General features: G+C 44.7%; 1 protein-coding gene across 1 annotated transcript in view; it reads right to left on the reverse strand.

The window, feature by feature from the left end:
* EFHC2 (EF-hand domain containing 2) overlaps window positions 1-26,426 on the reverse strand; it is an 86,844-nt gene extending 60,418 nt beyond the window's left edge. The window contains exons 1-3 of the mRNA XM_074969207.1: window positions 26,246-26,426; window positions 16,910-17,098; window positions 12,456-12,606 (exon numbers count right to left, since the gene is read on the reverse strand). Of these exons, the coding sequence (XP_074825308.1) occupies window positions 12,456-12,606; window positions 16,910-17,098; window positions 26,246-26,287 (382 nt within the window). The 5' untranslated portion in view covers window positions 26,288-26,426. The remainder of the gene's footprint in view (window positions 1-12,455; window positions 12,607-16,909; window positions 17,099-26,245) is intronic.
* Between the last annotated feature and the right edge of the window lie 462 nt (window positions 26,427-26,888).

Consider the following 26,888-nt stretch of genomic DNA (forward strand, 5'->3'; position numbering starts at 1 on the left):
GTTATTGGGGCAGGAAGAATAAATTGTTATTACCCTGATTATGGGAACTGTGCTTGGAACTGTACTTGGCCTTTTGTTATGATGGAGGGACACGCCATCAACTAAGTAGCACTCGCTAGGCAAGGGACATGGGTTCCAAAACTCTGTGAATTGAGAGAGGCTGGGAACAGGTATTAATACCTGGTGGTATGGGCCCCCTGGTGTGGGCCTTACATGCTAATTGCACTGCCTCCTCTCTCCACTGTGGAATATCAGAGCTAATTTTGACTCCATTAGGAGTCTAGTTACAGGATGCTGAGCTGAATTCACTTTGGGCTAATGGTGCAGCAGCACTGTGGCTCCCCTACTACAAGCTGAAATCACAAAAGAGCTGAAATCACTGAGTGTTGTGTTAAGTAGTGGGGGAGACTGAAGCTATATGGTAGAGCTGTTTGCAGCACGGTGAGTGGAGCGGCTGGCGGAGCAGTTTGCGGGACAGCAAGTGGAGTGGCTGGCGGAGCAGAGTAGTTTGCGGGACAGCGAGCGGAGCCCCATGGAGAAGTGGGGCCATCAGTGTTGGACCATGTAAGGTGCCCTTTAACACCCTCCCCCCCTCTCCCCATCCTCCACCCAGGTTGGGAGGTAAAAACTCTGCAGATAAACGTTTGAACTCTGGGGCTGCCCTGACCAAGGACAGAGACTTTTGGGTTGTTGGACTTTTGGGACTTTGAGTGATTTTGGGTTGCTGGACTCAAGAACCAATTTGCTTGGGGTGGGTTTTGCTCGTGGGTTGTGTTATGAATCCTGTTGGTGGTGTTTCCCCAACATAATGCCACATTGCTTCTCTCTGTTATTAAAAGGCTTTTTGCTACACTCAGACTATGTGCTTGCAAGAGGGGAAGTATTGCCTCTTGGAGGCGCCCAGCAGGGGTGGTATATATTTGTCCCAGGTCACTGGGTAGGGGCTCGAGCCGGTTTTGCATTGTATTATTGGAATGGAACCCCTAGCTATTGAACCCAGCCCTTGTTGCTGCCAACTCTGACAGGCAGAAGGGTTACAATTGTAATCTTGCTGAGTAGAGCAGGGAACAAATGTCAAAATTGAGTCTCCACTTCCTCCCTAACTCCACAGAGAAAGTAAACAGCACCAGCACTCTTCCTGGTATATCTTACCTCCCATACACATTAGCTCAGCTGTGTTGGCCCATGCATTGAGTAAAGGGAGGCGGAGGGAAATGAGTGAAGCCTTCACTCCACTCACTCAAAGCAACCTTCACAGAACAGGGGAGTAGCACCCCAGGAGCCTCTGCTCACCCCACAATAGAAAAAGCAAGCATGGAGGAGTAAGAGGGCTCCTTATATCCACTCACCTGTGTAAGCATGCAGCAAGAGCATGATCTGGCCCTGAATAAACATGATAGAATCCTGATTATCTGAACGTTCCAGGAAACATCAAAAAACTTTAGATAATCAGATTCAGTTAAATTGGAGGAGCTAACTGCAACCTCGCTTGCCTGACTGCACTTTCCTCTTCAGCCAGCTGGCCTTGGGGAAGCCAGCCAGCAGGCAGCTCCGCTCTCCTTTTCAGCTGGCTGACCTTGGGAAAGCCAGCCAGCTGCTTAACTGTGCTCTAGATTGTGGGACCTAAGCTGCACTGGAAACTACAGTTAACCCCATGGGACATAAATGACTTTCATAACAGAGAGCGTCAGCTAGCCAGGGTTCAAGTTAGCTGGGGATTATGAAATGCATATTAGAATCACCCTAACTTGTCTCCTCTGCACATGGAGGATTTCTTGTTACTGCTCTGCAGTAAAACTCTGACCCTGGAAAGATTTAGGTAGAGTTTTTTTTGTGTTTTCAAAATTACTGATCTCTCCTTCACTCTGTGCCCCTGTCAAGGTTCCTCCCCCACTCTGAACTCTAGGGTACAGATGTGGGGACCTGCATGAAAACCTCCTAAGCTTACTTTTACCAGCTTAGGTTAAAACTTCCCCAAGATACAAATTAATTTTATCCTTTGTCCTTGGAATATCCACTGCCACCACCAAACTCTAACTGGGTTTACTGGGAAACGTAGTTTGGACACGTCTTTCCCCCCAAAATCTTCCCAACCCTTGCACCCCACTTCCTGGGAAAGGTTTGGTAAAAATCCTCACCAATTTGCATAGGTGACCACAGACCCAAACCCTTGGATCTGAGAACAATGAAAAAGCATTCAGTTTTCTTACAAGAAGACTTTTAATAGAAATAGAAGCAAATAGAAGGAAAGGAATCACCTCTGTAAAATCAGGATGGTAGATACCTTACAGGGTAATTAGATTCAAAACATAGAGAATCCCTCTAGGCAAAACCTTAAGTTACAAAAAAGACACACAGACAGAAATAGTTATTCTATTCAGCACAATTCTTTTCTCAGCCATTTAAAGAAATCATAATCTAACACATACCTAGCTAGATTACTTACTAAAGTTCTAAGACTCCATTCCTGGTCTATCCCCGGCAAAAGCAGCATACAGACAGACACAGACCCTCTGTTTCTCTCCCTCCTCCCAGCTTTTGAAAGTATCTTGTCTCCTCATTGGTCATTTTGGTCAGGTGCCAGCGAGGTTACCTTTAGCTTCTTAACCCTTTACAGGTGAGAGGATTTTTCCTCTGGCCAGGAGGGATTTTAAAGGGGTTTACCCTTCCCTTTATATTTATGACAGCCCCCATAGCCTTACTTAGTTTTGTGTATTTTGATTGTCCTGGTATTTTTTAGCTTTGGTTCCAGTTTCTCCAAAGTCAGTTTCAAATTGGCCGGGCAAAACATGAATGAATGTATTTGTTTCTCTGCTTGGATAGCTTTCTTCTAATGCTTCTAAGGGCTTGTATACACAGTGGGGTAACACTCTACAGGAACGAGATTTCTACAAAGCACTAATGTGTTGTGTATTAATTGGTCCACGTAGACCCTGCTGGTGTGCACTAAAGGTTCCCTAATGTGCTTTAATGCAGTTCTGCTTCAAACACGATTACATTAAAGAGCACCAGCAGGGTCTATATGAACCATTTAATGGGCAACATGTTGGTGAGCTTTAGAAACACACCTCCATGGAGCACATTACCCTGCTGTGTAAAATAAACCCGAAGGTTTTTTTCCTCCTTTAGTATTGTAAGTTCAAATTTTAGCAATTCATCTTCCAGCATTAAATCAAGTTTACAATTTTAGTTCCGTCACAGCTGCCTTATTTATATATTGTACATACTCACATCCCTGTATTGTTGCCAATTTCACAGAAACTTTTTTCAAGTCTCTGAAAATCATTTCTGGAAATCCTTTACTCTTAGGGGGTTTTGATTACTGGTAAACACACATTTTCTGCTGTTTTGTTTGTGAGCTAATTCTTTTACATTTGTAAACTCATAATTTTTGCTTCAGAAAAACTCTTCTTTTTCAAGTGTGTCTACCTTGACATGTTCTCTCGGTATGTGAGTCTATATAATACTCTTTTGCCAAAGCAGCCAGCACTAGCCACAACAGAGAGCACACTGGGTAACTCACAACCTTCCATGACCCCACCATTCCCAGAGAGACCCACACAGGACACCACCCCCTATCTACACTACATGGGATACAGCAGAAGCTGGAGAGATCTCACAGGGAATGGACAATAGAAAACCCAAGCCTCTTCACTGAAGCAACCGTCTGCAGCTGAAAGCGTAGGGGATAAGTCAAGGCCCTCCAGCTACCCTAGCAGTACTACACCCAGAAACACCCTCTGGATCACCCTACTATATCCTCTCCAAATGAAAAACAGGGTCAGTAAGCAGGAGCCTTTTCAGTCTTCTACCACCATTCTATCAACCCTGACACTTGGCCTGGAGACTTCTTTCCCCTCATTTACCTCTATTGCCATTGTTCGCTGTTTCTCCCTCATTCTGCCCCTTTCCTATCACTGCAGCCCTTTAGCTACCCAGCTTGATTCTCCATGACTATTATCTTTCTTACACCCCCCTCTGCTTTTTCTTTCCCCTCACCCCTCCAACTTCCCCCAACTCCGTTATCCTCTCACTTAATCCACTCCCCTTACTCCAACAATCCCTTCTCCTGCAATTCAACCTTGAGCGCTGCCCCCCCCCTCAAAAAAATCCATACATTTTCAGTAATAATTAAATGCCTTTTTTTAAAATCACCAGAAGGATGCTTTTGTAGTTAACACACTGGAGTGGGATTTAGAGACTCGGGTTCACTTCTTCGTTCGGCCAGACTTCCTGTGTGACTATGCACAAGACACTTAATCTCTGTGCCTCCATTCCCCAATTGTATAATGAGGATATTTTTACTTCCCCTCTTAACAGAGGTATTGAGAGGTTAAATCAATTAACATTGGAAGTCTCTGGAGGCGAAGGGAGAACCTGATGAAAAGAGTGGCCATTTCCTTAGGAGTGCACACTGAGCTTGTGCAAGAAAATACACACAGCCCCCTTGATATTTTAGAAACCCCTGCCTCCAACAATGAAGCCTTGTTGGAGCTGGCAAAAACCATCTGGCAGAACCTCACATCTATACCAAGTCAAATGGATGGACAAATGTTGTCAAGTCCCTCAGCCGGACTTAAATTATTTTTTCACCCAACCAGTTCCCAATTCCTTGGTGGTCATGGTTGCTCTTGACAGTCCCATCCTAAAACCACTCCCAAAGACAAGCAGTTCAAGAGACTGGATTTATATGGCCAGAAGGCTTATTCTACCACTACTTTATAAATCAGAGTGGCCAACTATCAAACTCTCTTGTCTAAGCATACTTTTATTATTTTTTGCAAAATTTCTAAATTTGATGACAAGTTGCCGCAAGAATATAAGGAACAGTTCCTGGCTCTGGTTTCATAAGGACATCTCATACCCTGAACACCTTTCCAGGCAGCCATTGATGACATTGATGGGACCTTGCATGGCCACGTCCATCTCCATGAGTGCTTTTTCCTAGCTGCAGGCTTCTGGCATTCCAAAGAAGCTGCAAAATACAATCAAGGTCTTGCCCTTCATAGGGTCCAAGCTATATCCCCCAAAAAACAGATGATGCTATGCACAGCCTGAAAGACTCCCATGTAATGCTTCCTATGCTAAGAGTTTACACCCCAGTGACAGAGGAAACAATTTCAGCATCATCCGTACTATAGGATTCATGTATGTTACAAGATTCCATGAAGAGAAGGTCTAGAACAGCTTGATTTTGCCAGTCAACTTTGTCTACAGCTGGCCCTTCTCAGCAGACATCTTCAACTTCCAAGCATTCATTTTGACTGCTTGATCAAGGACAGCACACTGACCATATCTTCTTCCTCCAGAAGACACCTCTCTCTTTCACTGTGCTTGGAAAGACTTCACATCAGACAAGTAGGTGCTCAGCACTGTAAAGGAGGGATATGTTATCCACTTCACCACCACTCTCAGAACCAGGGCGAGTCTCTTCTACATCCCCACCTCCAGTCTCCCCACTTCATGGATGATCCCTGGTTGAAAACTCATGAGAGATTGTGCTCCCAGGATAGTTAAGCCATCTTGTTAAACAGAAAAATCCAGTAGAGATGCACCAAAGATCCACGTATGCAGCAAAGTTTCGGTTTAGGTTTATGACTTGGGCATAATCACAACATTTATTGCCCCATCAAACAGTCCAGTACATGTCTAAATTCTATCTGTTGCACCTGAAATCATGTGGCTTTCAGTTAGTTCTGGGAAAGTCCACCTGGCTTCCATATCTCACTACAACCAGCAATAGACAGATTTTCTGTTTTCTCTCACCCTTTTGGTTTCCAGATATCTAGGAGGTCTGCTGAATGTTTACCCATCTGTGTCTAGTCCCCTACCTGTATGGGATCTCTAGACTAATGGGATCCTCCTACGAACTTATGGCAACAACCTCACTACCTCTACTGTCTATGAAGATGGCATTTCTGGCTACCATCACTTCTGCAAGGAGAGTTTCAGAACTTGAAGCTCTTCTGGGTGACCCTCTTTTTATGGTCTTTCATAAAGCCAAAGTTTCCCTTAGGCCACACCCCAAGTTTACTCCAAAGGTAGTGTCAACTTTCCACCTGAACCAAACTGTTCATCTTCTGGTGTTCTTCCCAAAACCCCCTTCTTCTCCAAAGCTGAAGAAAGACTTCACACCTTCGATGTTTTTAGAGCTTTGGCGTTCTACCTGGACCATATTAGATCTTTTTGAGCCTCTCCCAGGGTTTTTGTAGCCTACGGTGTGAAAGTTAAAGGCCAATTAGGGTATGTCTACACTGCAATTAAAAACCCGTGGCTGGCCTGTGCCCACCAACTTGGGCTTAGGCTAAGGGGGTGTTTAATTGCGATGTAGAGCTGGAGCCGAGTTCTATGACCCTGTGAGGTGGGAGGGTCCCAGAGCTCAGGCTGCAGCACGAGCCCAAACATTTACAGTGCAATTAAACAGCCCCTTAGCCCGAGCCCACAAGCCCAAGTCAGTTGGCATGGGCCAGCCATAGATGTCTAACTGCAGTATAGACATACTTTTCATGTCAGTTCAGTGAAACTTTCACTGGATTTCTGACCGCATTAAGCACTGCTACAATCTTGCTAACATCTGTCCTCCACCGAGAATAACAGCTTACTCCATCAGGGCTCAGTCCACTTCATCAGCCCTTCTGAGCAATATCCTGATAGCAGACTTCTACAAAGCAGCAATGTGGTTGTCTGTACATACCTTTTCCAGATATTACACCATTACTCAAGGTTCTTGTGACAATGCTAACTCCAGCAAATCAGCATTACAGTCTCTGTTCAGGTGATCTGAATTTGTTCCATCTGTATTGGAGCTGCTGATGAGTCACCTGCAGTGGAATGTACATGTGCACAATCACCTGAAGGGAAAAAGATTACTTACTTGTACAGTAAGTGTTGTGCTTCAAGATGTGTTGTACACATGAACTTTCCACAATCCTCCCACCTTCCCCACTACTTTGGACATTAGATAGCAGCAAGGAGGAATGAAGAGGAAGGCAGCAGACAAGCTTGTTTTATGCCCTAATCTGGGTGTATGAGGAGAGCAGGGGCTCATGTGCCACCTAATGGTCCTGCTGGCAAAAGTCTCTGACTCAAATGTTTTTGGCACACATACACCGCAGTGGCATACATATGTACACAACATATTTCACAGAACAACCATTAACATACAGGTAAGTAACTGTTTCGCCCCCATCATGGCAGAATCTGAGCACCTCACAAATGTTGAGGTTAATAACTCCGAAGTCCTCTGGGGGGAAGACGTTGAATCTGGACTGACGGCTTCATCAGGAGAAGAGGATGAGATATGGGGGGGAGAAGAGAAGAACATCTAGGAGCTCCTCCATTATTTCTCCTTTCCAGATTTTGTTGAATCCAGTAAGTTAACGGATGGTAGCAGGAGCCTGACCAGAGGTTTCCTGTACTGGAGTGGGAGGAATCCTCCCCTCAGATTGTGATTGTGGTCTAGAATCCCTCAGAGCAGCACAAGATCAGTAAAGCTAGGAGGGATACTGCAATGTCTGAGTAGCCCAGGGTGGAAAACCAGTCCTGATTCTTAGGACCCATAACCCCCATGTAAGAGGGCTATAAAGGTGATCTAAAAGACCTTCAAGGTGATACAAGTTCCTCCCTTTCAAAGTCTGAAGAGGAAATGTAGGTTTCTTCAGAAAAGGGAGGGGCAGTCCCCCTTGGAGTCTGTAGTGGTCAGGGTATGGAGGACACCAGCAGATCCAAAGAAACAAAGGGACAAGATGGCCGGAGTACCAACAAGGTGATTGGTACTGGCAGAACCAATGGTGCTGGCATAATAATGTGGAGAGACATGCTGTCTGCCCAGACTACATCAAAGGCGCTGGCATTGCTGAGCAGGCTGGTGGTGCTGATCGTGCTGAAGGTGCTGATCGTATCAACTGTGCCAAAGACACTGAGTTGCCCCAACTGGAGCCGGGTATAACAATCGAAAGTCTGGTAAGGGGAGAGACAGATTCCTTTGCAGACAGGAATGCCTGAGGAGCCAATGGGACCAAGACAGGTAAGACTTCAGCTAGGATAGTTGGACAGCCAGCAGTGCCAATAGGGTCTGAATCAGCTTTACTGACCATGTACCAAGTAAGGATGAAGACACTGCTCTCAATGGCCCCAAAGGAGCCGAAGTTGACACTGTCACCTCAAATGGAGCCCGTGAGTGCTTATGACACCTCAAACCAGTACTGGAGTGCTTACTGGAAGCCTTCTTATGAGATGAAGGGTCAGAATGCTGGGAGTGCTCTGAGGAGGCTGGGGAGGAGGGTGAAGAGTGACGTTTTCCCATCAATTTCTGCTTGGGATCCCAGGTAGCAGAAGGAGTACTTCTTGTCGACTTGATTTAATTATTTTGTTGTTGGGGTCCAGTTAGGAAAAGGGATGCATCACCCTGCCTCAGCAGGGCTTTGAGGCGGAAATCCCTCAGTCTCTTAGTCCTGGTAGGGAAGGAGGTACAAGTACTGCACATGTCCCTTACCAAGGCAAATCAAGAAGCTTTTATGCCTGCCTGTCACAAGGAAAACAGCTCTGCATGTGGTACATTGCTTGAATCCTGATGATTTTTCTTCATTCCAAATGAACAGTTTTTTCCTAAACTAGAACTGAATAATTACACTAACTTATAGCTACACTAGAACTACCTATACATACATATATATACACAATACAATTATTTAGAAAGCTGGCAAACCTAAGCTAAAGGTATGGGGAGCTCCAGCTCTTGCCACGGGTTGCGTGAAGAAACTAAGAGGGAGGCAGCAGATCAGCCCTTTTTATGCCCTTGGCTAGGTGTACAAGATGGGAGAGGGCACATGCCGCACCTAGTGGTACTACTGGCAAAAGTCTCTGACTCGAGTGCATTGGGTGCACATACACCTGCAGTGTAACGTGTAAGTGCACAGTCACTCAAAAGAGAACAAGTAAGTATGAACAAAAATAAATGTATAAAAATAACTACATGCAACTAACATATGAGCCATTGTTACCAGGATCTCTTCACTTATTTGCTGTAATTCTTTCCCACGCCCTTTGTCTGTTCTCCCACCCTCCTCCTTTTCAGGATTAAGCTCTTCTAGGTAAGGACTGAGTTTTCTCATATCTATACTGTACCTAATGCAGTGTGGCCCTAGTCCTGAACGGGTTCTGAGGGTTACCAGCATATAAATATGATTAACAACATTAGACCACTGTTGTATCTACAACTGAATGTATTTGGCAACTAGTGATTTTGGATTTTTTTTTTAAAACAGTGTTTTTAAAATGTTGTCTTTGCTTAAGTACTTTTAATGTGCTCAGGCTAAACAATACACAAGTAATAGACATTTTCACATATACCAGTAATAGAAGTCTTCTGTAAAATCTTCTGTAAAATCTAGTTTCTCACCTTTTCAAAAAGCCAAGTTAATGCATACTTCTTACCTTTCCTGGGTATTTAACACAAAATATAAATTCCTTATGGACACATTGTATTTTGCAGTTTACCTACATCAGGCAACTAAAAGCTCACCAGCCGCCATGAAATTTAGAACACTTAAAATCCTCATTTTGTCTTTATGGACTATTTTATTCAAATGACTTGGCTGAAATCTGTAATCTGGTTGGCTGAAGAGGCTTTCTATCCATATCATCTCTCTATAGACCAGCGGTTTTCAAACTTTTTGAGCTGAGCCCCCCCCGTTTGAGTTACAATTTTTGATTGCAGGGCCCCCCCCATACCTGCCCCTCCCTCCCTGGGGTTTTCAGGGTAGGGGAAGGTGCATGTGATGGTCTCTAGGGGCAGAGCCAGCACTGGGCATGTATATGTTGACACTGACCCATAGGCTGGGTGGCCTGCTGAGGTGAGTCATGGGTAGAAATGGCATTCCCTGCCCAACACCCCCCCACCCACGCAGGGCTGACCCAAGTCCCCCTGAATATTTCTCCATGGCCCCCTCTGGGGGCATGCCCCACGGTCTGAAAAACTCTGCTATAGACACACTGAAATTATAAAACCTCTTCACCAACCCAAGTGGCAACAGAGAGTTAGACAGTTTTTTAAAAAAATCTCAGAGTAGTCCTTTTGAATGAATTTTAACGCTTCAAGAGTTGTTGTATGCAGTGTTGTAGCCTTATCAGCCCCAGAATATTAGAAAGACAAGGTGGCTGAGGTACTCTCTCTTATTGGGCCAACTTCTATTGGTGAGAAAGACAAACTTTCGAAAGTGTGTCTCTCTCACTAACAGAAGTTGGCCCAATAAAAGAGAGTACCTCATCCACCTTGTCTCTCAAGAATAGTTGCTAATTCTGTAGTAAAGAATCAGGACTGAGTTGTATAAGCCATAAAGTTCTTCCAGATACACCTGTATAGTGCATTGAAAATATTTTTGCTTCTCTACAATAATGTTCAAGGTAAGTTACAGTATCTAAAACCAAAAGAAAAAAAAATAAAGTACTCCAATAGCAGTTAGCACTAGCTTCAATCAAGTATGTAAGAGATCAGTCAGAGTCCTCCAGTCCCCACTGGAACCTGAGCAAACGGCGTGGGACTCTAAGCCCAGCAGCCTAGCCTCTCCAACCCCTACCACTACACGGGCAATAGGGATACATATTTGCTCCAACACCTAACTCCAATGGAATGGAGAGTGGTCTTGCTCTATCTTGCTTTAGTGAAACAAGCCTGCAACAAGCCCCATAGTGGCACCCCATGTTGTATTGCAGGCTCTCAAGCTTCAGGTGCACCAGCTGTTGAAGATCATTCTAGTAGCCAAGAAAGGCTGTGAACATCTAACCCAGAAGTAGCTTCTCTCATTTCTGTATCACATGAACCAAGGAACAGTTTTCCGGGCTGCCATCTCCAATCGCAGACGGAGGGTTTAAATTCTTCAGATTTTCCCACGTTAAAAGAATCAGAGATTTGACAAGCCTTCATCCAGAGCCTGATAGAGCATTTGCCCAGGTAGGACTAGGAGTGCCTACTGAAACCAGAGCCAGCTCCTCTGCTGAACAGCCAGTGAGACCTCTGATCACAAGGAGGGGCCACTCAACACCAAGAGAGGCAGTGTCATTCAGTACACAAAGCACTGTCTAAAGGAAAAGGGACTCCTGGATTTTATTTCACCCCTAACACTGATAAGTAGAGCCCTGTGCAGATATAAAAATTTGGATCCCCTTGGAAAACTAAGAGTTTACGTAACTGTGCTGACAGACCCATAATCATGTAATTTCAATCATAGCTGTGTAAAAATAGGGACTTTGTCCAGCAGCTTGGTCACAGAATGTTTTTTCAAAAACAGGAGGGTCCTCTACTAGACCTGGATCCTCTAAACCAGAGGTGGGCAAACTACGGCCCGCAGGACCGTCCTGCCTGGCCCTTGAGCTCCCAGACGGGGAGGCTAGACCCCGGCCCCTCCCCCGCAGCCTCAGCTCGCTGTGCCGCCAGTGCTCTGGGCAGCGGGGCTGTGAGCTCCTGCCGGGCAGCGCGGCGGCGTGGCTGGCTCCAGCTGGGCAGTGCGGCTGCCAGTCCTGCTGCTCTGAGCAGCATGGTAAGGGGGTGGGGAGCAGGGGGGTTGGATAAAGGGCAGGAGGTCCTGGGGGGCAGTCAGGGGACAAGGGGCAGGTGGATGGGGCAGAGGTTCTGGGCAGGGGCGGTCCCAGAATGGGGGGGGGGTTGGATAGGTGTCGGAGTCCCAGGGGGCCTATCGGGCCGGGGGACAGGGAGCGAGGGGGGTTGGGTAGGGGTTGGGGTCCTGGGGGGCGGGGGGGCACTTAGGGGCGCAGGATCCCCGGAGAGGGTGGTCAGGGGACAAGGAGCAGGTGGGGTTGGATGGGTGGGAGCTTCTGCGGGGGGCAGTCAGGGGGCGGGAAGTGGGAGGGAACGGGGCCAGGCTGTTTGGGGAGGCACAGGCTTCCCTACCCAGCCCTCCAAACAGTTTCGGAACCCCGATGTGGCCTTCAGGCCAAAAAGTTTGCCCACCCCTGCTCTAAACTGAAGCCTGTGAGGAAGTACTCATTAATGGCCATGGCAAGAAAAGGAATTTTATCTATAGTCCGTCATAGATTTGTACTCAAAATTAGCTACACTATGGACTTGTCTACATTACAAAGACTTGGCCAGCATAGCTACGCCAGCAGAGCCCCCTAGTATAGAAGTGGCGTAAGCCAGCACAAGTTCTTTTCCCAGCATAGTTGCACCATCTCCACAAACATTAACTATGCTGACAGAAGCCAATACCTGCCCCTCTGTCAGCAGAGCAGTGAGGGCTTTGCCAGGAGAGCTATGTCAGGTAGGAGGTGTGATTTTTTTCACACTCCTAGTGGACATAACTATGCTAGCAAAACTTTGTAGTGTAGAACAGCCTATGTAAGCAGACACTTTAGGTATCCTTTTAGACGGACAAAGACCTCAATGAGGAAAAGATTAGAGGTGAAGAAACAAAGGAAGGTCTATTATAAATAGGTACCTTGTGGTATTCCACTATTTTTGACTTGGGGTTCAACCACTTGAATTGTGTCATCTTCAAGATAGAAGTATATTTTACAATGTCTTATTCTATATAGCTCTTGATTTTTTTCAGGCACTTCTTCATCAAAATAGGCATCAAAAGACAATACCTACAAAAAAGCATAAATAAATAAATATAAAGAAGCAAAGTCTTTATCCAGTGTGTTTGCAATAAAAAAAGATGTCAAAGGGAAGTTGTACAGATGCACAATTAATTATAAAGATAACAAAATGTGTGCATTTCAGCAGGTAGATTTACTTTTCAAAAATATAAGAATACGAATCCACATGAAATCGCATATTTTTATATTCTTTTGGGTGGCATTTTTATCACCACATCTGAGTAGAGAAGGAAGATTACACTAAAAAAAAAAAAAAAAAATCAAATATTAAGCTATCAGCAGCCTACTGTCACAGAGAAAGCCCATATAAGCTTCCTATAACTGGGTGCCATTTAGGGCTGTACAAAACAATCACTTCAAAACGTACCTGGTTTTGTGTTTCAGTGAGCGTGTGAACCTTGGGAAGGCTGGGGCTGGCCTCGCCAAACATAAATCTAGATCCTCCCTTCCTTTAACTTATAGTAGTAGTAATCCTAAAATAATATTTGTGGGTGCACTGCTCAGTAGTTTACTACAGCAGCTTTCACCTCTAGAGACCCTGACGTCTTCCATATGGTTACATGTACTAGTGAGTTTTGCTCGTCTATTAATACTCATTTGTGCACATAGCAAAACTACTCAACAATTTGGCACCATTTATTGTCTTTATTCGTGAGGTCAAGCTTGGGGAAAATTGTAAAAAATGTTTGTATATGGACCAAGAGGAAAGTAAGCACAGCACAAACAGGCAAGAAAACACGAAGGAAACTTGCATAGTTTTCCCTATCATGTCCAGCTCAAACCAGTGCTAACTAGTACCTCTTTCATAAGCATTATATTTTCAAGATTTACGTAATGAAAGAATGCATTTTTAATCTGGATTCCACTGATAAAATTGACCAATGGAAGAAAGACCCTATCTATCCATTCTTCATGCCATACGGGTACTGATGGATGTCTGACAGAAGTAGGCTTCAAAATTTTTTAAAGATGTCAAAATTCTCTACATAACATAACACATAATTGCTAATACTTTGCCTTTCTTTAGCATTTCCACCAGAGACACTCAAAGTACTTTTACAAACAGTAATTAAGTAGACTTGAGCACATCCCTGGGCAGGTATCAATCTCCATTTTTACAGCTGGGGAAATTGAGGCAGAGAAGGGCCAAATGCACTGTAAGATCACACAGGAAGTTCTGTGGCAGATCTCCTGGCTCCCAGTCCTGTTTCTTAATTGGGCTGTCCTTCCTGCTCTGCTGAAGAAGGATGTAACTGCAAGAGTGGAGAATCTCTCTTTACAGAAAAGGGGTTAAAATTTACCCTGAAGGAACAAAGACCTGGGCAGCTTGCAGCACTTGAACAGTACATGATAATGCCCTTCTGACTTCCACCCTTCCCCTGGCCCAAAAAAACAAAAAAAATCTTAAGAACTTTAGTAACCTTGATTGCAAGTTAACAAATGAGTTAACACTTAAGCTTTAGGACAATAACATTAGGAGTTAAAAACATAACAAATCTGTAAGTTATCAGTTAAGGTTGTCTAAATAGTACAATATAGTCTCCGATCAACTTTGAGTTGATATAATTAAAAAATAAGGCCAAAATTCTCACACTTGGTGCCTAAGTTGGGCATTTATACAGTTTTCTAATCATGGATTTAAGTGCCTCACCTTAGGCACCCAGATGTGAAAATACTGGCTAAAATTTTTGGTGGTCAGTGAAGTAAACATAAACAATCTTAACTTTGCCCAACACCCCTCAACTATTTCAGATGACATTACTTATATCTTAACAAAACTGGATGTATTGTGATTCAATGGACAAGGAGACCTGTTCCATTCCTGGCTCTGCTGCTGACTGACTGCGTGTCCACAGACAACTTTCTTCAACGCTCTGCCTCAGTTTTCCCATACGGGGACACTAATGCCCACCCATTTGTAAAGCGCTTTCATGCAAATGCTATATAAACATAATTTGATTATTACTTATTTTTAATTCTGTAGAAGCTTAAATCTTACCTCTGGCAGCAAGAATAACCATGGGAGGTGACTGGGCAGCTTGACATATGTATAGCTAGCATCTCAAAGAAGGCATGTTAAATGATGAATGAGAATTCCTCCAAGGAGGGAAAAGGGTAAGGTAAGAACCAGAGAATGGTTTGGGCTGATACTATTCCCCCATCCTCTTTTTCCTCTCCCTGTGGGAAGTGTCTTCCCCAGCTTCATTCCTGACATTCCCGACAGCCCTCCAGAACCCATCCCTTTCCAAGCCTTCAAGCCTGTCTGCCTTGGTTATTCTCATCTCCACTCAAGCTTTTCTAGCAAACCAGTGCTTGTACTTCCACTTAAATAAAGTTGGAACCAGGCTAATTGTGCAGGGCACCTGGACCATGAGGCTGCCAGTGGCTGGTATGTTCTCCAACCCCATTCGGTTCTTTACACAGTAGTGTGTTCTGTGTGCCAGAAAAACCTTTGTCTCATACATTTAGTGGAAAAGTACTTCTGTCATGGTTCCCTCTGAAGTCATGGTTCCATCATTTTCTATTTTTTCCTGTAAGTCATACAATGGTCCATTAACTAAGGCTAAAGAGGGAAAGGTTGGTAACAGCAAAGGGCAAAGAAAGATTCTGCCTTTACTTGCCGAATCCACTGCAGGAGTGGTGTACATAAAGAATCATCTGCCTTTTGGGAAGGGGTCCTGTTGAGACAAAGTTGCTTCTGAAAGGAGAAGACTTTTGGAGGCGTGGTGCATCAGACACATCAACATGGAGAACAGAAGAGAGATTTCATCTCCCCTCCCTCCCCCCATCTGGACAGCACATTTCCACAGAGCACCCCTCTTCTCAGAGCTTGTAAGTGCCCAAAGGAGACACTCCACCACCAACCCCCAGGAGCGTCATTGTCCCAGAGAGGAGCATGAAGAAGCTACCGTGGCTCAGGGAGAATTTAAAACTAAGTCAATATTTCCGTTATATGCACTCCAAAAAGTATTAGTTATTTTTGTTATATTACAAAAGTAGGGGGAATTTTTACTTGCTTCTTACTGAAAACCAGTTTTATCTAGATCCTTCAGACTTGGCAAAATAAACTCCTCTTGCCATAGAGTAAGCATGTCACATTTTCAGCTTCTTGATTAAACAGATGTGATTAGGCTACGTACAGGGTTTATAATGAGAAGACTGTTTGCAAGCCTACCTCTGGGGCAGAGCCATTGGTCCCATAATAATGGGATGCATTATGTGCTGACATACCTCTCTACTTTAATGTCCTGATCCACACAGGAATCCATGCAGCTGGTCCCTTGTGCCCAAATGGAATCTCACTGACCCCCATGGGAATCCGTCTAGATGGAAGAGCCCACATGCAAGGACCTCTATGCAAGATCAGGTCCTAAATAACCATTCATTACTGTACTCATATGCCCAATTGCTTTTCACTTTGTAATACTAGTTTGATCAATTAAGCTTTTTGCTCCACAAACATTGTTTCTCTTTATACCCTTGTATATGAATATGCTTATGCTTTGTAAGACTGAAATATATGTAATTGCTAAGTCATCCATTTCAATAATGCAAAATCATTTAGAAAGGATGGGGCAGAGGGGAAGAGAAAAGGAGATTACCTTAAACTGAAAAATGACTAGTTATGTTTTAATTTAAAAAAAAAAACCACATAAGTGCTCTAAGAACAAACACAATTTAGGGTGACAAATCAAATAACTCATTTTTTCTATTGGATATTAAATGTCTTAAAATATTTTGGTAGTCTATCCAATCAGACCCTTACACCCATCTGGAGTTCCGGGGAAGTCAATGGCGCTTCGCACAGGTATAAAGGTCTAGACAGGCGAATTACTTTGTAGAAGCAGAGCCTCAATTCTGTTCCAGTGGGTCTCTGAACCATACATAGCTCACCACTGGACAGGGATAGAAGTTATCAATTACATCTTGTAACTTTTCATATATGAGCTCCACTGATGTTTTTTTAAGATAACCAGATAATTTCTTGGTCCCCATATATTTCACTAAAAAGAAATATATCATTGTCCTTCCTTATACTTTATGTCCTGCAGAATTCACACTGTACCCTCCAATCCCCAGTTAGGAACTTTGTGGTGGACTATTTAGACAGTTGCAGTTAGTATATCGATCAATGTAGCTACACTTAATACTGTGGAAAAATAAACGTTAACCATTGCTGTGCAGAAAATATTTCCTTTTTCTTTAACTGGGTTCTACCCACTTTATACTTTTTTAGCATAAATTAACCATTTGTAAAAACACTTTTATATCAGAGATCGCTTCTACATACCTGTTTATCAAATGCTACCCATGAAGGAGCATCACTTCCCACACCTCTGGGAAACACAGTATATTTAGGTTTCAGCTTTTGTCCACGCAAAGGTTCACCTCCTATTCCAGGTTTATCTTCTCCCACCAACATAGCAATTTTATTGCAGTAACCCCAATGCTGAGACTTATGAAACTTTTCTTTCCCTAGCTGTAAACAGATTGGAAAAAAGAGAATACGCCATTACTAAATAATCGTAAAAAGATGTATTTAAATCAACAGCTTAAAAACTTCCCTCAAATTAATTTTAACATAAATGGAAATTCTAAAAATATATCATAACCAGAATACTGCCAGTCAAGTGAACCAATCCAGCTGGTCAATTCTCAATACCCATCTTACAGATAGGGATATTTGTATCCTTGATATATTTGATCATATGTAGATGAGCACGCATGAACACACACACACACACAAACTTTAATGGTATAAACGTAGGACATAGTACTAGTGAGGGGATTTGGGAAGAGGGGGAATTGTGCTCATCTGTGGAACCAGTTCCTTGTTCGGTCCAACTGTTGGACAAAAATTACTCCACTGGTCCTCCCTCATCTTCTTGTGTGCAGTTGCCCCTATGCCTGTAGAAGGGTGAATAGATCTCTCCTTTCCATTCTTTCCCTGCTTCTCGCAATAGGAATGTACCCCCATATGTTCAGTGAGAAGTGAAGTATTGTTTAAGAGTATAAGGAGCATGTTCATGGTCAAGGAAGCATAATGAAAGCAACTAAAGAAGTACTCCTTTATAACACAGTGCATCTTCCTCTGAAGCATCTGATGCTGGCTACCTTCAGAAATGGGACACTAGACCGGGTGGACCACAGGTCTGATCCAGTATGGCAATTTCTTTGTAAAAGGTTTGCGGGTTGCTACTTCTATTCTCCGTCTTTTTTTTCTGATGCTGGTCAACGGCTCTCTTGTTCTGTTTCCTTATTTTCTTACCTTAGCAGCTCCTCACCAAACTGGGAAAGGTGGTGTGGAGGAGACATAGCAGGAGAAAGCTTTCTACATTTGAGTTCAAATGGGAAATAAATATAATAAAGCTGACTTTAAAAAGATAAATTTGCAGGCAAAAATGGCTGATTTATACCAAAGGGCTCTACAGAATAGCACCACTTTGGGCACATCTAATATTTCTTATTTTTTCCCCCTCTATTACTGAAGCAATAGCTGGGGAGAAAAACGCAGTTGTCAAAAGCATGGCCAATAAGTGAGGGAAGTATTTTATCTAGGTAAAGGAAAACAGCTCTCAAAACTAGGTGTTGTGTATCTCGAGCCTCTCCTGAGACAGCCTTCCTGTTGTTCTGTCTGTTTTTTATTTTGGTTAGTTGTGTCTTAAATTGTTAAGTTAAGTGATCAAGAGTTGCTCCCATAGGAATTCTTCCGGAAATGTAACTTTTTATATGAAAACCAAATGGCCGAATAATTAAATTCCATCAAGAATCTTCCACTGTTTGCTGCAAAATCATAGAGGGTTCTACATAAAGAACACTTAAAAATGGTTATATGCAGAATCATTATTAGAAGCAAACTAACCTTAAAAGGTTCTGCGAACAATAAACTTTTCAAACAGTGTGTATGTGCCAGCAAATTCCTTTAAGTAAGAAAGGAAGAAAAGTACAAAGGTCTCTTTACACATATAGTTTGTTGGTTGCTTTGACCAAGCACTGGAAGTGAATACATATGGTATACACTGTGGCAGTGACGTCACTCTGACATCCAGGTTCTCTCTGGAAATAATGGATGACCAGGAAACTGAGAGATAAGCAAAGCAACAGAAGTTGCCACAATATCTATTGGCAATTTCTCTCACCATGTTAGACCTTACGGCCATAACAAAGAAGGCAAATTTAAGCTGACCATTTTCTAGCCATGTACCATCCAAGACTTCCTGCAGATTATCCAATATGTTTAGGGATGTGTGGCATTTGTTAAGGAGAATAACACGAAGAAACAGTGATGCACTAGTTCTGGTGGCACTGACTGGAGAGTACAGTGTTGCCAACGCTCATCTCACGATGACGTGAGAAGCTGCAGCCCCCTTGTGAAGTTCAGCCCTGCAGGAAGCCAGCAGAGTCTTACTCCTCTGCTTGCTGGACTCTCAGGAGGGGTGAAGGAAGGAGGGAACAAAAAGCCCAGCAGATCAATGCAGCTCCACTCCCTCCTCCCACTGTGAGAAACACGGACAGGACAGTGCCTCTGATCCGCCCCCTCCCCCTGCAGCACCCAGCCTGGGAAGGGGTAGAGGGGTGGGAAGAGTCCATGGACCTGCCCCAACAGCCTGGAAGGGAGAGACGGCCCCCGCCCCACAGGCCTGGAAAAGAGGAATGAAGAGAAGGACCAGAGGTGAGGCTGGGAGGGACAGGATTAATCGCTGCATAGTGGATATGCAGATGTGGGGGTGACAGCTCCTACAGCAGGGGCCAAAATCCTCTTATCCAGTACATTTGGGAGAGTGGGCAGCACTAACTGTCACATAGACACACTGGGGATGGGCAGGGGGTGCTCAAAAATCAAAAGATAGCCCAAAATGCCCCTTACAGCAGTGGTTCTCAAAGCCGGTCCAAGCTTGTTCAGGGAAAGCCCCTGGCGGGCCGGACCGGTTTGTTTACCTGCCGCGTCCACAGGTTCGGCCGACCGCGGCTCCCACTGGCCGCAGTTCGCCGCTCCAGGTCAATGGGGGCTGTGGGAAGCGGCGCGGGCCAAGGGACGTGCTGGCCACCCTTCCCGCAGCCCCCATTGGCCTGGAGCAGCGAACCACAGCCAGTGGGAGCCGCAATCTAATGTAATCTTTTTTTTTTTTTTTAAATCTCATGATTTTGGGGGGGGCAACTTTTGATCTCTTGAGGTTGGCAACATTGGAGAAGTAGCAGAGAATGCATGAGGCAGCAATTGTCATGGTAACAACAGCAACATTAGCATCATTGAGGGTAATTCCAGTAAGCTGTTGAAGTCAGAGGTGCATGCATGGAATTTGAGCTGTTCCAAACATTAGTGGCACAGAAGATGAGACCTTCCCCCACAGCCACCTTCTTCTCAGGTCTGTAAACTCACTTTCAGATCTTCTGAGAAGTACCAGGCAGAACTATTTGAGAAAAGGTGCATCTCAATAGGATCTCAAACTTTTGGAACAAAAATTCATTGGTCAGCTAAAATCCAGCTTTCTCCCCTTCACCCCTCTAATTTAAAAGGGCTGCATGCCCACTGTCATCATCTCAGCTGTGTGATCTGCTGCATGGTGGGGTGAGAGGAACTGTGCTTGATCTTGGTATTAAAGCACTGCATGATTGGAACAATAATAGGCATTCATGTTGCTACCACCAATTTAGGTTGGGGGGTTTTTTTTGCCCTTAGCCCCAGTGGAGAAGAGAACAGAGAATACAAGTGATGGTACTGCTACCTTGAGTGGAGGCAGATGGGACAGTACTAACAGCAGGAGAGTAGGATGACAGAGGGAGATAGTGCCAGGCATGCCACCGCACCACTTTCCTTACCCATTCTGGACTCAAAAGAGCTTGTGCATTCTTTTTGCTGTACTTGGGCATACCTCTCATGCACTAAATTGGGACATCCATTACAGAGAAGATTCAACAGATGGATCATAGTTATCAGGCTTCACAAGTTTTTGTCCTAGCAAACAACATTCCCAAAGTGTATGCCTACAGCTTGTGTGGCACTGATTATACGAAGCTCAAAATGCTGCCATTCTACATGGATTAAAAATCAACCACCACATTAACAATAGCAATGCTAGTTGGCCTTTGAGACTTCCTGCTCCTGAAGCTGTGACTGCTTGTCCTGTTGCTGTAACTACTACTAAGACATCATTGGTTCTTAATTAATCCTGGCCTCATTAGCAGGATCAGGAAAACGGAATTGCACAATATATTTTCCCCTGTTTTTCAATGGAGCATGATAAGTGCCTTAAAAGAAAAAGCAGAAGAAGGAGGGGGCAGGGAGGCGAGTTCCTCCCTTTTCCCTTTGCAAGCAGTGAATGTTTCAAGCTTCTGCTGCCTCCTGATCCATTTCTACCAGAAATCATCCCACCCTCTGCAGCAAATGAAACATCAAAAGTTGCACGGTTTCTGTTAGTTCTGCAGTTTCATCCAGTGAAAAGAGGGCACTAGGTCGGATACTGTAAAAATCTATCTTTAGGTATTTACAAGGTGTACATATAAAGATTTATATATAATCCTTGAGTCTAATTAACTCGGATGCCCAAATGGCTAGATATTGGTCCCAATTAAGTAGAATGGCCACTAACAGCATAAGCCATTTCGGTAGTAATACTGTTTTCTGGGAAGCTGCCAAGTTGGAAGGAGGCACTATTTACAGTAGGACAGGGACAGGGACTGCTACCTACCAAGTGCCAGCAACAGGGGCAGCTGTGAGGTGTCCATCTTAGCCGTCTATTGTGTACAGTTGATATGGAAAGAGGAAACAAGCAGAGATGAAACCTTTCTGTATGGATCATAGCTAAGGAGAGACTAAATGCTACTGGTAGATAAATTTTGACAAATACAGAACCAGAAGGAGACTGAGACATACACAAAGACCTAAGCATCATGAAATCACTTTACAAGCCCCAATTTTAACAAATTCATCATCTCCACTGAGCTAGAATAATTGCCAAAAATCACAAAGCTCAACCAGTACCCCTGAGAGACATCCTAGTTCGGCAAATTTCCTGATTAGGCATGTACAAATCAAATAAAATGGGTACTTTCACCTCTCCATCCACACTTCTTCTTGCCCTTCCCATAGGCATAGTAACTGGCATAACAGTAGCAGCGGGAACAGAAGAGAATGGTCATTGTAGTAGTGTTGACAACAGCAACAAGAAGCGGAATGATGGAATTAACAGCAGAAAAAAAAATAAGCCAAGAGCTAACAGGAATAGCAAGGACAAAGCCACTAATCCTTCTTGCTTTGTAGGTGCTACTGCTGGAACTAGATTTCTCCACAAAAGATGAGGCACTGGTGGTAGTGCTCCTAGTAGTAACCAATGTGGTTTTTGTGTTTTCCAGTATATAAAAGCAGCAACCCCCCCAAACATCCAGAACACTGCTACTGTTGCTGCTCTGCACCTGTTGTTCTCATGGTGAAGAGAAGAGAAGGGAAGGCAGCTGTGGCAGGAATGGTCCAAACCTTTTTGTTAGTCTGTATATAGTATATAAAAGTATATAAAAGCAGCAACCTCCAAAAACATGCCTCTCAGCAAAATTAAGCATCACTGCTAGACTACAGCAAGCATAGCCTTGGAAGACCACCTTAGTGCTGTGAGCATGGTACCGTCCGGCTCTGTTGTGTTCTGTACTGTCTTGTACTAACTGTGACTTAATTTTTGAAAATGATGCATATAATTAGATCTCTCTGGACTATGTGTGTGTGTGTGCACACGTATATATAATTCAATGAGTTCTAACTATATATTATATTCATACACACACCATATATATATGTTCCTTATCTAGACCTTTAGTATATAAAGCCAAGTACTGTATCTAATCTGTGATAAAGTAGAACCTTCATGGTTCTCAAAGTCTGTTCAAAACTTCACAGAAGCAATAGAGACAACTCCTAACGTTTCTCCACCAAGAAAGAAACCTTTACCGATTAAGCTAAAAGGAGCTCCTCTATTAGAAAGAAGGTATAGCACACAATGGAGCAGTTCTGCTTCCATCCAGTGGATAGAGATGGTACACATCTATGTAGGTATTTCTAATGCATCCAGGGTTGCTGGAACTATTTGTATCATAGGGGTGCTGAGAGCCTTTGAATCAAACTGTAAACCCTGTACATCAGGGGTAGCCACCCTGTGGCTCTGGAGCCATATGCGGCTCTTCAGAGGTTAATATGTGGCTCCTTGCATAGGCACCAACTCCGGGACTGGAGCTACAGGCGCCAACTTTCCAATGTGCTACAAAGTGCTCACTGCTCAACCCCTGGCTCTGCCCCAGGCCCCAGCCCCACTCCACTCCTTCCCCCAAGACCCCCAGCCCTTCCCCTAAGTCTGCCACACCCTTGCTCCTCTTCCTCCCCCTACCCTTCCCCTGAGCCTCCTGCACACCACAAAACAGCTGATCGCAGCAGGTGGGAGGCACAGGGATGGAGGGTTAGGTGCTTCTAGCAGGTGGGAGACACTGGAGGGGGAGCTGACGGGGAGCCGCTGACTTGTTACTGGGGCTCTTTGGTAATGCACATTGGTAAATTCTGGCTCCTTCTCAGGCTCAGGTTGGCCACCCCTGCTGTATATGATAGAAATCACTTCAAGCCAGGGGGTGCACCAGCACCTATGAATGCACTCATCACCAGAGTATCTGAGGAATCATATACACACCAGCCAGTTCATTACAAAATTAAAACACAGTAGGCCAACTGTAGTAGTTGAGATAAAGTGGCTCATGACAAAAATTTTAGAGTGAGATTTACACCCCCCATCCCACCTCCTAGTCTTCTCCGAGAAAAGGGCACTGAGAACAGCACAAGCTAGCAATAACAACCAGCAGCTAAAATATCTGAAGAATGATTACAAAATAGATAAATGAGGCCACATGACTGAGTAGAATATTCTCATGAAGATTTAACTCTCTCTCTCTCTAGCCTTTGAACCTGAACTTCATTTTGGCACACTCACTTCCGAGTATTTACCTACTGATATTCAAAAATATTTGATAATATTTGTACTATTCAGCAAATTTATTATTTAAATTTCCCCATCCTTAATGGACAGATCTGAAAAAGTGGTGGCTGCCTAAACTCTATTTTCTTTTATTTTAGAGTTCATGGTAAGAACCTTGTCCTTCTACATATTTACAAACAGCCATGAATACTTATGGAACTATATAAATAATGCTGTTGTCAGCTATGAATGATGTATTATCGTTCTTAACTTTGTTTATCCCTGAAGTGTCCTGGTTTTGATTTTGGTGGTTTTTTTTAAACAGTGTATTTGTCTTTCCATTTTCCTTTGTTACATAAACAAGCAAAGATCAAACTGTCCTAAAAACTACTGGTTGGTTATTCAGTTCTTCCTTGCTTGCTAAATACGTTCATTTTTTACTTTAGCCTTCAAAAAGAAGAAATGTTATAAATGTAACATTATTTTACTTTTGCTCAATAAATGTGTAATGAGAAGGTGGCAAACTCCAGAATTTAAGTTAAGTCTGCTTGTGACAACTACTGTGGAGCCCAATCCTACTGCCAAACAAGTCAACAGGAGTCTTGCCATGGACTTCAATGGAAGCAGAAGAAAGCACCTATGACATACCTATGTTGGAATTTTTTTTGATATACTAGAGGTCAGTTCCCCCCTTCTCTCCCCCAAGTCCCAGATTTGCTACAAATGTTTTAAAGGCATACTTTATATCTTTTTTTGTTTGCTGTACTGTAAGCAAGTCTGAATAAAGTTGTTCTTAGTCAATGCTAGCTTGCAATATTACAGTATTCATGAAATTGAGAAGCACTAAAACTAGTTTGTAAATGATAATTAGTCCTCCCATCACTGACCCCTGAGGGCAATGTGCTTCCTTTACAGCTGTGGGTGGATGCAGAGATAAGTGCAAGTGAAATATTATTGATAGTGTGGACACTGTAGTAGTATACCACTTACACTGGGCCCAGACTAATATTTTAATCACACACTATATAATTCTCCAGTGCACACAAGGCCAGAGAGGATAAGTGTATTGGAAGCAAAGCCTCATATACGCAGAGAAAAATACCTATTGCTGACAACGGGTACAGCTGAAACATTGTTCACCTGCAAGTATAGACAAGGACAAGTTGTGTTTGTCCTCATCTACACTTGCTGCTAGACCACATTTGTGGCAACATTTCCTCAGGTGCAAATACTGCCAACACCTGATGTCGGCAATAAACATTTTTTTAATAATCTTCTGAAAATTAGACTTACACTTCCTTCTCCCCTGAGATAAGCACAGTCATTTCAAATATATGGGTTTCTAGGAACATGATAAGTATAAGAGAGACAGTGTGAAGCAATCACATCTTGAGTTCAATCAAGAGCTATACTTGTGTATATTGAGAGAATATTGGAAGTTTCAGAGTAGCAGCCGTGTTAGTCTGTATCCGCAAAAAGAAAAGGAGTACTTGTGGCACCTTAGAGACTAACAAATTTATTTCAGCATAAGCTTTCGTGAGCTACAGCTCACTTCATCGGATGCATGCCTTCATCGGGGCTATGCATGCATCCAATGAAATGAGCTGTAGTCCCGAAAGCTTATGCTCAAATAAATTTGTTAGTCTCTAAGGTGCCACAAGTCCTCCTTTTCTTCATACTGGAAGTGATAATGCTGAACGGTATGTTGTGGAAGAATATTGGGGGAGCCTGGAGTTCATTAGGGTGCACTTGGGAAGTACGTTGCAGGGGAGCAACAACAACACTTGGCTCTTTCAGAGAATTTTTCATCAGTAGATCTCAAAAGCTTTTGATCAAGGGAGCCAAGTATCATTGTCCCTTTTTCCCCCACACATGAGAAAACAAAGGCATCGAACACCTGCATGGTAGATTAGTATGGTATGCTGGGGAGATACCTAGGGAGCATATAGAGAGGAACAAAGGGGGAGTTGGGAGTGTGTGGGTAGGTGAGGGTTGATTAGAAAGAATATCTGGGGGTTGCTGCATTCATGGGGCAGGTGCCAGGAGAGGGGTGCAGGGGGGGTTACTAGGTGCGGGAGCTACAAGGTGTGTGAGGGTACCAGAAGGTAGAAGCAGTGCAGATGGAGCTCTGATGCAGACCCAGGCGCTTGTGCAGTTGCTCGGTGCCAGGAGTGCTGGGTCAGGGGTAGGGACTCTGTGAAAGGTAGGTGTGATGGGTAAAGAGTACAGGTGAAGGGGCTGAGTGGGACTGCTAGATACAAGGGGCTCTGGTGCAGGCGAGTACAAGGGGTAGGTGGTGCAGGAGAGGGGCGATGCAAGCTGGTAGGTGCAGGGGAGGGGCTATGTGAGGTTGCCAGGGGCTATGCAGGGTTGCTGGTGAAAGAGCTATGCAAGGAGGGCAGGGTGGGAGGTACTGGGGGGACACCGGGGGTGGCTGGGGCAGAGTGGGTGGGGGAGGGCTAGGGGCAGGGGCTATGCACAGGGTTGCTGTGGGAAGGGGACAGGAGGGTAGCGGTGCAGGATGCAGGGGAAGGGGGAGTGCCGAGGGGGTTCTGCAGGGTTGGCAGGGGCAGGGGGCTGTGCGGGATGGCAAAGGACCGGGGGGGGGGCCGAGGAGCGGGGGCACAGGATGCGGCTGGGGGCGGGGTCTCGGGGGCGGGGCTGCCGCTGTCACTCACGCTGCGGTTGAAGGAGTTCCCGGGCAGGAGCGGTAGCGCCATGCTCGTGCCGGTCTCGAGCCCGACGCCGCCCCGGGGCTGGTGTTGCTGCCCGGACCCCGGCCGCTCGCGCCCCCCGCGCTGCCAGGCGGAGAGGAAACGTGAACGCGCTGTTTGGGATTCTGTTGCCTAGAGACCTGCGTCTGACATCACAGGGGGAGGTGTCATGGCAGCGGGGCGGGGCGGGGCCCGGCCGAGGAGTGCCGGCTCTCGGCTGCCCCCTGCGGCTTCGGGGCGGTGACTGCACGTGCCCCTGCCGGCTGCCCCGCCCCTGTGGACCCAGCGCCCAGCCTGGGCTCCCGCTGCTGGTTTCCCTGGGCCGGGGACTCCCCGGGGTTTGTAGCGGGGGGCGGGGTGCTTCCCTTAAAGCGCCAGCTCCCGGAGTCAGGGGATCGGGGTGGCATTTCCGCCTGTCTTCCTCGCTTAGGGGCGCTCAGTGACCAACCCTGGTGGCTGTGGAGAAAAGCTTGGAAACGTGGCCCCCTGGAAGGTGCAAAATGCACCTGCTAAAGAGAGAATCTCGTACCTTTTTTGTTTGATCTTGCACGTTACACGGTTCTGACCATGAAATTTAGCTCAGTGGATTTCATTTTCTGCTTCCCAT

Source organism: Natator depressus, chromosome 1, assembly GCF_965152275.1.
Source record: "Natator depressus isolate rNatDep1 chromosome 1, rNatDep2.hap1, whole genome shotgun sequence".
NCBI classification, from domain to species: Eukaryota; Metazoa; Chordata; order Testudines; family Cheloniidae; genus Natator; species Natator depressus.